At 34.1% G+C, this 14,327-nt stretch overlaps 1 protein-coding gene across 1 annotated transcript; it reads left to right on the forward strand.

Annotated features, from left to right (window-relative positions):
• Positions 1-717: 717 nt before the first annotated feature.
• Positions 718-10,579, forward strand: LOC145578716 (uncharacterized). The gene is made up of 10 exons (XM_081636017.1): positions 718-1,422; positions 3,179-3,246; positions 3,508-3,578; positions 3,718-3,996; positions 8,182-8,345; positions 8,434-8,489; positions 8,590-8,642; positions 8,761-8,881; positions 9,203-9,300; positions 10,255-10,579. Exons 1-10 carry the CDS (start codon positions 1,013-1,015, stop codon positions 10,324-10,326), a joined length of 1,392 nt encoding a protein of 463 aa, XP_081492143.1. The 5' UTR covers positions 718-1,012; the 3' UTR covers positions 10,327-10,579.
• The last annotated feature ends 3,748 nt before the right edge of the window (positions 10,580-14,327 follow it).

Genomic DNA, 14,327 nt, shown 5'->3' on the forward strand with positions numbered 1-14,327 from the left:
TGGAGTTCGCGGCGGAAAGGGGCTGCTAGTGGAGTTCGTGGTTGCCGTGGGCTGCCGGTGAAGTTCGCGGCTGCCGTTGGCTGCTGGTGGAGTTCGCGGCTGCCGTGGGCTTCTTTGGGCGCCAGTGTTGATGGGAAATGGAGGTTGGATGGTGGCAATGAGGGTGGTTGAAGATGGATTGGTGGCGGTGAGGTGGTTGGACGGTGGTTGGACGGTGGTTGGGCTCTACTAACGGAAATAGTAACGGCATCAGGCAAATGGTAGTGATATCTAAAATTTTGGGATTTGGGTGGTAGTAAAATAAAATAAAAATTAAAGCGGTAGTAAATGTGAAGCAGGGTGCTTTCGCCGGTAGTAAATGTGAAAATTTCCTTATAATAATACATGGGTATTACATAAGTTAACCAAACAAAATATAGGAAACTTATTCATGGGAAATACGATTTCCTATATGTCAACCAAACACAATTTTAGTATTTCCTAGGCAATAAAATTTCCCATATATTGTAACTTCCTGTAAGCATTTAATTCTCATATGCAACCAAACGAGACCTAACTTTACCACTACTAGATTGTCGCCTTCTAATCTTCTATTATAAGTCTTAATAGATAATCATTCACGTTTTATTCTATTCGTCTTGTTGTTAATTGAAACGAACAAAACTTAAAAAATATCAACTTTATATGAAGTAGATCATATGCAACTCAAAGTCATCAAAGAATCAAATTCTTTCTATTAACAGAAGAATCTAATTCGTTAGTGTTAGAAATAGAATTGGTCAAAAATTACTCAAATCCTAATGTTTATGACAAGATCTTTGGTAACCTTGATATTCACACAAACTAATCATCATACATATCGTTCAAGCAAAGAAACTTACACAAAAAAGTTGCAGTCACATTACAGTGCCACCACTTTCTAGTTGTCACTTCTTCAGTATTCCTCAATTTTATTTTTAATTTATTTATTTTTATTAAATGTACCCTTCTTCTTACTTCCCATCTGTATCTCATGATATTCTTGTATCCAAGTTCTGCACTTTTAATCAAACCCTCAAATCCCATTTCATGGAGATCTGATTGTAAGCTTAAAAACAGCAAAAACCCAGTTCAATTTCCTGCTTTAACACCCATTTCTTGCAGATTTCAGCAGAAAAAAGGGTTCTTTCAGCACAAATTTTTAAGCAGCAGCAGCAGCAGTAGTATACAGAAAAAATCTGATAGTTTTTTGATGATGGAATTTCTTAGTAAATTGGGAATTGGGTGTTTTGGGAATAGGAAAGATAAGCAATTGCAACAATTAGGGCAGAAGACAGAGACTGAGTCTGTTGCTGGTGGGCAGGATGTTGTGGATTCTGCCATGGTTGAGTTTAACCTCTCTCCTAAGCATCTTGTTGTCATGGTTAATGGTCTTATTGGAAGGTCCTCTCTCTCTTCTCTCTCCTATTCTTTACATTTATTTTGTAATTCTTATAGTGTTCATTGATTTTTGTAATGATATGATAGATGATATTGCTAGGTTGATGATTAATCCATGATTGCATATTATGTTAGAGGGTTAAAGTATAGTAGTGATTGTTTTTGAGGGTAGTGACTAGGGAGTAATCAACTGAATTATTGAACTCGTGTGTTAGCTCCAAAACTCAAGTTTGAGAGTTTGTACCATGTGGAAGAACCAATTTTAGCTGAAAGTTTTAGAGAGCCAATAACTTGTTATGTGTATATCTTGCTGAGAGAATGTAGTCACAAGGGATGCTTGTTTGATGGCAATGCCAATAGGAAGTTTGATATAAATAATGGGAAGTTGAGGATAAAAGATATTTACAAATGCTAAGAATGTGCTCGTTGTAATTTTGATGATAAACGGATTTTAGGAAGCATATCAATCCTTTAGTGGAAATCTTATGAGACAAATTACCTTAATGTGCTTATTAAATTTTGTTTGATAAAGGATTTTGATGCTTTTAGTCAAGAGAATCATACGTTGGATGATAAGACAACTTGTTGTAGTGTTACATTGTTGAAACTATGAATCTTGTGGTGATGGACCATCAATTTGAAGTTATCAAAAGAAATAGAAAGAGGGAGAGTGATGTGAAGGGGGGTAGTAAAGATAGTATTGGTGAATGGGGTATGCCTTTATGGCCATTTCCTTAAAAATTGAGTTAATTTGAAGATGAGAGTGATTTAGATATATGTTTTCTTAAAGACCTTGTGAAGAATGAAATAGAAGGCTCCTTTTATTGGATTAGGGCCAAACAAATGAAAAGAAATGAGTCCAGTTCAGTCATTTGAAGCAGGGGAGATAATAAGTGCAACTTTAACTAGTTTAGTAAGCATTTTTGTAAGTAATCTGGTTGGCCATTATTTGGTAGGTGACAAATTGACATGTATGAGGAAATTATGGGAACTAAAGAAATAGCTTCTAGGTCTGTTAGTTGACACATAGGATGAGATATTTTTGTTTGATGTTATGTAATATGGAGTATGTATGAGCAGACAATTTGTTTCAACTGATGTCAGCGATTGGGCAGTGTTCATGTTTTATTTTCTTACATATTATATGTGCTTTGCAGCCTTCGCTAGCAAGGTTATTTCACTCTTTTATGAAATAGCTTCTTTTTGTAAAATTACAGATACAAAATCATTTACGTGTGTTTATCGGCAACAGTGGTTTAATGTGTACTTGAACCACTGACTAAGTGATAAATATGTATGAATTTGCTATTCCTTGTCCCACAAAATGAAAAAAAAGAAAAGATGTTAACCGAGAAGATTGAACCTTCCATCATGCCTTGTCACCCGTTATCGCTTAGTGCTGAATTAGCCAAAAGATATTAGTTGTTAATACCTTGTTTTTCTACCCTTCTATATGCCTCTATAATCCTATAACTCACTATTCTCTATCTGTATAAGGTGGTTCAGTTCCATTGTTACAGTTTTGTACTGCTAAAACTTGTAAGAAATGTTTCACCATGCATATTGGTCACATGCTTTGGCAGCTTTTTTTTTTTTTTTTTTTTTTTATTTATTTTTATTTTTTTATTTTTATTTTAATTTCTCCATTCTGAAAGAGTGAAATCTATAGTACTTAATAATATATATTTTTTGGTTTCCCTATATATAATTATACACTTGCTACACATACTTACTTCACTTGTGAACACTTATAATGTAGTGCCACTGACTGGAAATTTGCTGCTGATCAATTTGTAAAGCAGCTCCCTGACAAAGTAATGGTGCATTGTGAGTTCTATTTCGCCCCTCCTGCTTCATACTTAAGTAACTTTACTTTACAGGGAGGCGTCCTACTGTAGTCATGTTACTGATCTATCCAGAAATTAGTATAAGCTTTTCTTTTTTTAGACATGAATTGTTACCACTTACCAGCCTTTCATCCATTCATATTAAAAAGAGTTATTATTTATTATTTTTCGATAGGAAGCTAGTTTACTCTTTATGTTCACCAAAATAATTTGCCAAAGTTCCCATTCGTCTTTGCTGCAGGTAGTCAATGCAACACCGCTACATTGACATTTGATGGTGTTGATTTGATGGGTGAACGTCTTGCTGATGAGGTATTTGGGTAATAGCTATTTCATCCTCGTAGCCTAAGTTACCTGTAATTATTTGCCTTGTCTTCCTTGTGAATAGCCTATGCTTTCCGCTCCTTACAAGACTTTAGTGATGATATGTTCATACTTTGCACAACTGCAGGTATCCACTGTTATCAGCCGCAGGCCTGGGTTGCAGAAGATTTCATTTATTTCACATTCTTTAGGGGGTCTTGTTGCAAGGCATGCTATTGGAAAGCTGTATGAACCTCAGGAAACATCGAACATTTTGGTTGCAAAGGGAAACTACTTTGAAGATGAGACTTTAAGTTGTAGTGTGGAAAAGGTTGGGGAAGACTGCCAAGGTAGAATTGCTGGACTGGAACCCATGAATTTTATCACTGTTGCAACTCCACATCTGGGTTCACGAGGACACAGACAGGTAGGTACTTCAGCTAGACTTGCATAATGTTTCTTCTTAACTTGTGCGTACTGTTATTTCTCATATGAATTCCTCAATAGCCATTTAGAATGTTAATTTGAGCTTGTGAGTTGTGACTACAAAACAAGTCTGATATTAGTTTATGTCGAGCTTACTTTTCAGTTTATAGTTCAGGAATGCACTTTGAAAACTCATTAAATAGCACTTTTGACCATCCGTGTCTTGACACTGTCTTGCAGCAGTCATATTATGTGGCGGAGCCAGAAAATTTCTAACCGAGGGAACAAATAGACATCGTTTAGTATGATAAAAATGTTGGAACAAATAGATACTTAAATAAATAGTTGAAGTTCTACAATTATAAAAAAACCAAAATATGGAGTACTTAGTCAAAAAAACCTACATTATATACCAATTTTTCCTCCATAAAAGTATTTGATTATGGGTTCAGAATTTTTGGAAAATCCGAACATTAAGAATTATTGAAAAAGTCAAACATTAAATTATATAGCTTTGTAATGCCCTATTACAAGTTTACAACCTTAGTTTGGGGTAATGACGTAATGTTCATGGCTTGGTTTTAAAAAGTGCGCCTCTAGGCGCGCCTCGCTCCCAGGCTCTGGAAAATGGGCTTTAGCTAGGCTAGGCAAGGCTCAATCACCTACGGAAGGCGCACACCTCAAAGCGCCTTTGGTAAGGCCCGCCTTTGCGCCTCAAGGAAAATACCTAAGATTTAAGTTATAAATTGAAGAATGATGGACATTTTTTCAAATTCAGACTACCTTAGCTTTATATATATCATTATTTAATTTATTATGAATCTTTTAAATTGGTATTAAGTACAATCAAAGTAAAAAATAATTTGAAATAAATATATAAATACATGCGCCTTGCATACAAAAGGCGCGCGCCTTCGTCTTGCGCCTCGCGCCTCGCGCCTAGACTGCAAGGACCATTTGCGTCTTGCGCCTTTTAAAACTAAGGTTCATGGTACAAAAATAAAGAAAGTAAAATTGCAGTATCAAGGATTGAACTCATCTGTTGTATATAAGCTCATGTCAGTTGAATGATTGTTGTAATAATCCCGTGGATTGTAAATTATATTTAATCATTCTGTACTTTTTAAAAAAATAAGAGATAAAATGAACTCCCGTGGGATTTGATCCCGCATTCACGAGGCTCTACAAATGCTACTTTCATTTCATTTGGTATAAATCATTATGCACAAAATTGGGGGGACAGCTGTCCCTCCTTGTTCCACGCTCGCTCTGCCAGTGGTAGGATGTCTAGAGTCATTTTTACAACACTGTCGTTGGATAAGCTCTTCCTCTTTTCTTTGTCAAACTTGGTGGATGCCATACCTATTTTATTGGGTGCTCTGTGCCTAAGGTTGAACAGAATTCAGTTTAGAGTGTCATACAAAGTCTATGCTAAGATGTTGGCTAGCTGTTGGCAAGCATATTTGTTTAGTATATATTTGCATAGTAAGTCTGCTGTATGGAGTAATGTTTATCAAGACCTTGTATGTGTTGTGCTCCAGAGTATTCCTTTTGGGATACTATCATTTCTTGATTCGAATCTTAGTTCTTCGTCTTAAATTAGTACGTAGACTAAGGCCAACCAAAGTTCGTGATTTGGTCATTTAACTCCCATGAACATTCATATTATGGTTCAATTTAGGAGTCCTGCTAGCATATTCTCTTGGATGATTTGACTTTATGCTGTGCTTGAGACCTTGAGAGATTTGTTAGCATATGTTGTCCTGCTCATGTTATATGAAATTATGAACATTATAGGAGGAAATTTTGAATTCATCTCATGGAAATTTCTTTTTGCTCTATGTTTCTTACCTCCAATGTTGAACCTATGTTGTACGAAAACGGATGTGGGGACAAAAACGGCAATGGTCTGGGGACGGGGTACGGCAAAATCAAAATTTCTAAAAATGAGTACGACAATAGGCTGGTTCAATTTGACCCCTTTCTCTGGGTGATGCTGAAGAAAAGCTAGCATGATTGTTCCCCATGCATAAGTGGCAGATGTAGTATTTGGATCACTTAGCATTTCAAAGAAGGGGACATACATATTTAGCCCATCAATGCACGACATTATGAAGCACCGCACAATGAGCATCAATAATGCCATCTTCTGCCTCTCTCAATTGAGCTCTTTGTTGAAGATAATCTTATATAATTTGGTTGGCAACAAGAGTGATCTCCTCATCTTCGAATACAACAGTAGAATGCTTATTATTGTATTGTTGGATGAGCATCGGTTTGCCGTCAATGGGTAATTTAACTAGAAATGACACATCTTGCAGTGTTATTCCTAGTTTATGTCCATGAATGTCAAAGGTGGTGGAAATGTGATTGTAATAACTCAACACCTTTGACACAAAAGACAACAAATTTGACCTTGGTCTATTTGATCGATTTGTCTTCAATTTTGTCATTAATGGGCAGTTCGGTCAAATAAATCGATTTCCCCTTCAATTTTGTCATTAATGGGCAACTCGGTCAAACAGACTTAGGTAAAAAATTTGTCATCTTTTGTGTCAAAGGTGTTGGGATATTACAATCATACTTCCAGCACCTTTGACATTAATGGGCATAAACTAGGAATAACACTACAAGATGTACTCCTACTTAAATTGTCCATTGATGGCAAATCGTTCCTTATCCAACAATACAGTAATAAGCATTCTCCTACTATATTCGAAGATGAGAGATCACTCTTGTTTCATCAGCCAAATTGTATAAGATTATCTTCAACAAGGAGTTCGACTGGAAGAGGCGGAAGATGGCACTATTTATGCTCGTTAAATTGTGCTTTATAATGTTGTTCACCGATGAACTAAGTAGGTATGTTCCCTTCTTTGAAGTGCTGAGTGATCCAGATACTACATCTGCCACTTATGCATGGGGAGCAGCCATGCTAGCTTTTCTTTAGCATCACCTTGAAAGATGGGGTCAATTTGAGAAGGATAATAAAGTAGCTAGTAGGACAAAGTAGCATGGCTAGTAGATCACTATGATTGATAGAGGTAGATAGTAGGCTGGTTTAGTTTTCAAGCTAAGTTTACCTTTTCCGGTGTGACCTTGAATTGGCTTAGTCTAGGCATAAACTCTAAGTTAAGGGCTAGATCCTGAATATTGCCCGGATGATGTAAGTCTAAATACACCATAGGTTGATGGATTCAAACTTTTTAGAACCGGTTATGAATTACATTAGAAAACTCACGAAATGGGATAGATAACCAAAACTCAAGAACACACTCAAAGTTCTAGGATCTTAGGCAAGAAATCAAGACACGCTCAAAGCTCACCCTAATCTTATAACTCAAGAATAAACCCAAAGCTATAAGGAACACTGAAAACACTTTTGTTTTTTTAATTTTTTTTTTATCAATAATCAAAAGCTGTCATTCTCTTGTTATTATCTCCCAATTTATAGGAAATATGGGCAACAAGGCAACTGAAAGGTTACAACTTAACATCTCCCTAAAACCATCCACATTCAACAGTTACAAAAACTAAATAAAACTCTCTTAATTCACTCCTTTGTAACGCCTATTTAAATGGATAGTTACAAATCAGCAATTAAGAGTTACACTTACTCTTAATCTCACATAAACTTACGGCTAAATAAGAGAGGAAGTTAGTAACTCCTCTAAGCCTTATTACAACCTAAATAAAAGATAAAGCAAACTTAATTATACAGCCCAACATAGCAAATGGCCATGCACACATAAATAGCACTCCTTTGTGGGCTTCAAGTGATCTCCCAAGTGAGCAAATGGACTAAATCCAAGAGTTTCTAACACAAGGACAACTCGTTCTTGATCCATGGAGCTTCTAAGTGGATTGCTTAATCTTGGATCACTGGATCAGCCTAGGGCCCCTAAGGCACAACCTGGTTCATTAGACTGTCTTTTTAAAATATTGAAGGACTTGGGAAAAAAAATAGGATAAAATACCCAACCTCAAGGGTCTGTTGAGGCCTGGTACTGGTCCAATTCTGGTTCAGTGTGTTCTGAACCACCCAGTTTTGTACCTCGGCCATCTAAGTCTAGGGCTCTGTGTCCTTTGCTGATACATTTCTCAATTTGTTTTGAACATTTTTTTGAGAGCCATCTAGAGTGTAATTAAAAACCTTAATCTCATCCACAACTTGTTTTAACCACAGTTACCTTTCCTTTGCGGCGTCCTTTTCTTGGAGAAACAAGCTTCACAAACTGCGCACTTGATTGCTGGAAGGTCTGGAAAGCATCTCTTTCTAACTGATACTGAAGAAGGCAAACCTCCACTTCTTGTTCGTATGGCTTCTGATTCATATGAACTAAAATTCATGTTGGTATATCATTAGTTGTCTCATGATTGACTTGTAAATATTGACTTTTTCATCAGTATAATCTGGTTATTTTTTGGACCTTCACAGTTCTGCTTTACGATCTTTCAAGCGGCGTGTTGCTTATGCCAACGTTAACTTTGATCGTATCCTTCCCTAATTAAAATTTGATTTTTCCTTCTTTTGTTATGTGAGCTATATAAGCCATTGGATGCAATTATTCTGTTGTACCTGACTGCTTCTTAGATGTAGTTGGGTGGAGCACCTCTTCAATCCGCAGGCAGCATGAACTACCTAAGGTTTATGTTTCTTTGTCCTGAATCTCCTGATCGTATTTCACTTTTACCAATTTATTCATTAGTCTTTGATAAAAAAAAAAATGTCACTAAACTTACTTTTTTCCCTCTATTTTGTTAGTCTAATTTACTCGCAAATGATGACAAGTACCCTCATATTGTTTACGTTGAGCATGACACTCCGGATAACGGTCGCCATAAAGTGTCTTCATATGCTGATAACCAGACACTCGACTATGAAGGTCTGTTTTTACCTGCAATTTGGATATTAGGCTCTGTGCTGGATAGATCCCAGCTAACGGTTGATTCAGTTTTTTGAATGGAACTATTAAATATCTGATCATATACATATAATATTCAAGGACATTATTTATTCTTTTCCTATGTAAAAAAAAAGGACATTTTTGATTCATAAACTTCCTCATACCTGGGGGCAATATCATTTCCAAGATTTTTCTATTAACGAGTATGTGGTTCAATACTGAGGGCACATTATTTAAAACGAGTTTTCTTCCTTTTCCTTATCAGTTTCTTATTCTTTTTTATTTTCTGGCCCCTTTTAGAGGAGATGATCAGAGGTCTTAATCAAGTACCTTGGGAACGTGTAGATGTCAGCTTCCATCGGAGCAGACAGCGATACATTGCACATAACACCATTCAGGTAAGTGACAAACCAAATGCATGTGCTGCATTCTCAGTCTGCTACTTAGTACTGTTTTATTTATCAAGTACTGTTTTATTTATCCTCTCCATTTATGTTCTACTCAGTTTTTGTAGATACGCAAGTTAAGAAAACTCTTGTATTGAAGAATGTGAGTTAGTGTAATATAGAGTAGGATAAAGTAAGAGAGAATGCAAAAGGTGAATAACGTAGAGGTGATCAATGGGCGGGCTGGGCCAGATTCGGGCCGGACCGAGAGCAAAAAATTAAGACCGTTTATCGGGCCAAGCTTCGGGGATGATATACATGTGCCCAAACCCGCCGAAATTACCCAGACCATGCGGGCTTTTCAGGCCTGGTCAAAATAACTAAAAATGCATAAAATTCATTTCCCAAGCCCGTCCAAAGTTTTTAATTTTTATGTGACTGTGCATAAAATTATGAAAAAAGATGAATTAGTATATGTTAATTCTAAAAGAGTTAATCTAAAAGTAGTTGTGGTTTCAAATCTATTGGAACTCTGGTAAGGGTTTATACCATATCCCCTGGCGGACCCTATTATCAAGATAGATTGAAAGAAGTTATATGTGAAGTTCTGTTTGAGCTTGACCCCCTCTGATATTTTTTCCTTCTTCTGTTTTCCTGGAGGGAGTGCTCCGGAACTGTAATTGCTTCTTTAAAAAATATAAAGCTGAAAGGCTAGTCCGGATAAATAACATATACTACCTCGACGCAGACTGTAAAATGCTCACTAATTCATCTTTTTTCATAATTTTTTTTTATTCAATTTTTTGTGGAGTGCATAAATCTTACAATGGTCGATCATTACATGAAATAATCAAATTTGGTTCATGTAACCGACTCCACTTATAGAATTAAAGCTTTGATTGATTAATTGATAACTCTTACAATGGAATGGCTACTAATAGTTGCATTTCTTCGATAAACATATAGGTGAAGAGCTATTGGTTGAATTCTGATGGTGCAGATGTTATCTACCATATGATCAACAATTTCCTGGTTTAATCTCCATCAATATCGCTCCTTTTCTTGCGTCCTATGGTTTTGTCCGAATTGTAAACTTATAATGCTTTACTCTGCATTTCTTAGACTAGATATAGCTGCTCATGTTGTATTTTACCGAAAATTCTGCTCATGTACATCTATTAGACGTCATTTTTGGAATTTAGAACGTTCTTACTCCGTATTAGTACATGATCTTTGTAATTATTACCTTTTTCATCTATCACAGCCAGTGATCAATGCGACCTTTGTGTTATGCAAGAGCTCTCATTTTTCCTGCAAAGGAGCTTTTTGTTTTCCCTTGTTCTCTCCCATGACAATATAGCTGAAAGTATTTTCTGATGGCGTTGATATACAAGGATGACTCAGACAGAATAGACGACTTTGTAATGTGTCTGTGTTGGTTATGGAGATCCCTGCTCTCATTACTTTCTATTCATATGAAATCAATACTCGACTCTGCTGTTCCATTAAGTTGAAAGTGAATGTCCCACATTCGTGTTTTCTAGGCGAGTATACATTAACCTGATAAACTGTTATTTCTTTGATTCATTTTCGTTTTATCATATAACTAGTTTTGTGCCCGAGCGATGTCCGGATTGTTTATTGATATTGGCACGTATGTAAGTTCCCCTAACTCACAAATTATTCTAAGATTTGCTAAAAAAAATTAACATTCAAATTATAAACCCTATTTAATTTGCATGAAACCATTTTTTTTGGCTCAAATCTCTCGTAGCCACGTACTCATGTATGGTTAGTTGTTACCGGCACTACACTTACGAAAAGTTAGAATATTCCTTGGCTAATTGTATGGCATAAGTATTCTTGTATCGTGGCTTGACTAATCGTACAACTTTATATATATTTAATAATGGTTGAAATTTTTTTTATATCGTGGCTTAACCACTCTTTTTTTTTTTTTTTTATATAAGTATTTTTATTTTTTTAAAACTAAATTTATAAGATATTATTGAAAGTTATAATTCAACTTATACATAAAAATTGGAATTTTATCGAAAAAAGTTTTCTGAATTAATAATTTTATCTTAAAAATCTATCTAAATTTTATTGAAAACAAACCTTAAACTAACTTTTTTATCCCAAATTTTAACCAACTTTTTTATCCTACAAAAAAATATCAAAATAAAATCACGTGTCATATTAATAATTAATTATTGCCTATGTGGCGTGACATTTGACGAAAAGTTACAACGCCAATTGTCGTTGTCTCGTAGCCTGATTAAAAGTTTAGCTTTATATATTAGTTATATATGATATATATACTTTTTCTCATTTCCATAATTCAAGAGCTAGGAGAACCAGCAAGGTGTTGAGAAAGATGCTTTTGAAAATTTGTTTGCATAAAATTGCTCTATGTTCTTCGTATTCTTCTAAAATGTCAAGTTTGCTAGTATGATGTATCAACTTCCTTTATTTTTTTTTTTTTTCTGAAATTAATCCTTCAGGTTATCTTTTGTTGACTATATCTCTACAGATGATAAACTAAGAATAATTGGATTTCATTATGAATAGATAAAGAATAGATAAATCTGAAATCCTAAACATAACTAAACAACACCAATTGAAATCCTAAACATTTAGAGTTAACAAACTATAAATTTGAAATTTTTTTTAAGGACTATAAATTTGAAATCCTAACATAATCAAATCTGCAAGAAAATCTTAAACCTACTAAACAATCTGAATTGAAATCCTAAACATAGAGAGTTAAGAAACTATAAGCTACATATTAAAGCAAAGGACATATATAGGAGCTCAAAAAGTATGACAGGAGTTGCTGATGCTTTCATTTTATTGGTCCTTGTGATTTTAAGACCAATTATTTGCTCAATAATAAACCCAATACCTTTTCTACTTCACGTATCAACATCTTTTCCTCCTCTAGACAACCCACAACTTCGATCACACTTAGCTTTTTCAGTGTTGCTGTCTGAAATTTTGGCATAATTTTGATGAAATTAGTTATGCTTTGAAGTAGTTGTTCCTTAGCTTAATTCTAGTTAGAGGTGTTTGGTTTAGTCAAATGAATTTGTTTTAATTAAAGATAGTGGGGCAATTAGTGAGGCAGTAAGCCACACCCTAAGTAACACTCCTCCACTCTAGAATTTAGTTGCTTATTTTAGGAACATTTTGTTTATCTTGTAACCTATTTTAAAGAATCACAAGCAATATTCCATATTTCCATGGTTATGATATCCACTAGCCCCAAATCTACGCTGCTTAAATCCAATGTCATCGTAGAAAACTCTCCAATCAGAGGCGAATTTATGCTCAAGGTAATGAGTCAACTGATGCCATTTATTTTTATAAAACAAATACATTTTATAAATATTTATAAGATGAAAAATAAATAAGTTATTTAAATTTGAATTATTAATATATGAAAAGTGATACTTCATATAAAATTATGATCAATCTATTAATAGCAATAATTATATGCGACAATAATATCTAATATAATATATACTTACATTCATGTAATTTGTTAATTTATAAATAATTATAATATAATATATTTTATCTTAATTTTAATATAATATTCATTGTATTTACATAAAAAAAACATGGTAATATAATTCTATTATATTAGATAATCTTATATATAAACATTTTTTTAAAAAAATCTTTTGCTTTATTAAAGTGGTCATTGACTTCAAATCATGTGAGTGTTTTAGATGATGTACTAGCAAATCAAACAAGCATCATTCTTCAAGATTTAGATCAGATATCCAAACAAAGATCACTTCAAGGTTTGTTATTAATTTATAATTCTAACCTACTATTTTATTAATATATTTTCTAACCTAATGTTAATTTGTTATTAATATTAATTAATATTATTTGAAATTAATTTGTTATCAATTGTGTGCATATTGAGAATGATTATCTTGTATTTTAAGTTTCAAGTTTGTTCTTAATTTACATTATTTACAATGATACTCTTTGGTATTACGTATCCTGAAATTATGGGTTTTAGTGTAACACCATGTCAGAGAATATCGGGTTAGATAATCTGGACTGTAAGGTCAAGTACTACTTATTTAAATACGGGGACTTTTGGGGAGCTAAAGTTGGTTAAGAAGTTTGATTTCACTGGATTGCGTGTTTACGACGACATTGGTACCCCAGACAATCGGCACACAAGAAAGCTATGTTAATTAATGTCAAAACTGTTGAAAATATTGTAGTTGTTTATACAAATATATTGTAGTTGTTTATACAAATATATACGAAGTAGTTCATATTACCCCTTTTTTTTTTTAACACACACCAAGGATAATATTATAGATAAGGCCTAAAGGCCTTTAATCAGCATATAGCTGTTCTTTACAGTACATGAAATTACCATTTAGTAGTCATACTGTTTAATTTTAATAATCGGATTTTTCACTATATATTTCTAAGCTTTTAGTTTATTCACCATATATTCCTGAACTTTTTCAAATTCATCATATATTCCCGAGTTAATTTCGTCAGTCATTAGGATTAATTATTACCCGAAACCACCTTAAATATATTCTCCTACCCTAAAACCACCTACATTCATTTTTTCCACCCAAAACAATCCCAAATTTTCTTATCTCATCCTCTAAATCAATCATACGGATATGATTATGGAGATTTGTTATGTTTCGAGGGTTAGAGAAAGAAGAGGAATAGTTTCGTGGATGGGGAAAAAACTAAGTTGATTTCGATGTATAATTGACTAAATTTCACTCATGTTATTGTCATTAGGGGTATATGATGAATTTTTATAAGGTATATGGTGAATTTGAAAATTTTCAGGGGTATACAGTGAATAGACAATACTTAGGGGTATATGGTGAAAAATATGTTTAATAATCTTGAATAATTTTTTTTGAATAATTCTACATTCTTGTTGAAATACAAAAATAACACATGTTCATTTTCGAGTAAATACATCATTATTGACATTATGACATTTGAGTGTAACCTATTTTGGGTAGAACCGTAGAAGG

Source organism: Chenopodium album, chromosome 14, assembly GCF_948465745.1.
Source record: "Chenopodium album chromosome 14, dcCheAlbu1.1, whole genome shotgun sequence".
NCBI lineage: Eukaryota > Viridiplantae > Streptophyta > Magnoliopsida > Caryophyllales > Amaranthaceae > Chenopodium > Chenopodium album.

Bases quoted from the DNA above. Each gene is read 5' to 3' on its own strand.
- LOC145578716 (XM_081636017.1), top strand. From the start codon at position 1,013: ATGATATTCTTGTATCCAAGTTCTGCACTTTTAATCAAACCCTCAAAT. The intron at 8,643-8,760 runs GTTTATGTTTCT...CTATTTTGTTAG, and splicing joins GGCAGCATGAACTACCTAAG to TCTAATTTACTCGCAAATGA. The intron at 9,301-10,254 runs GTAAGTGACAAA...ATAAACATATAG, and splicing joins TTGCACATAACACCATTCAG to GTGAAGAGCTATTGGTTGAA.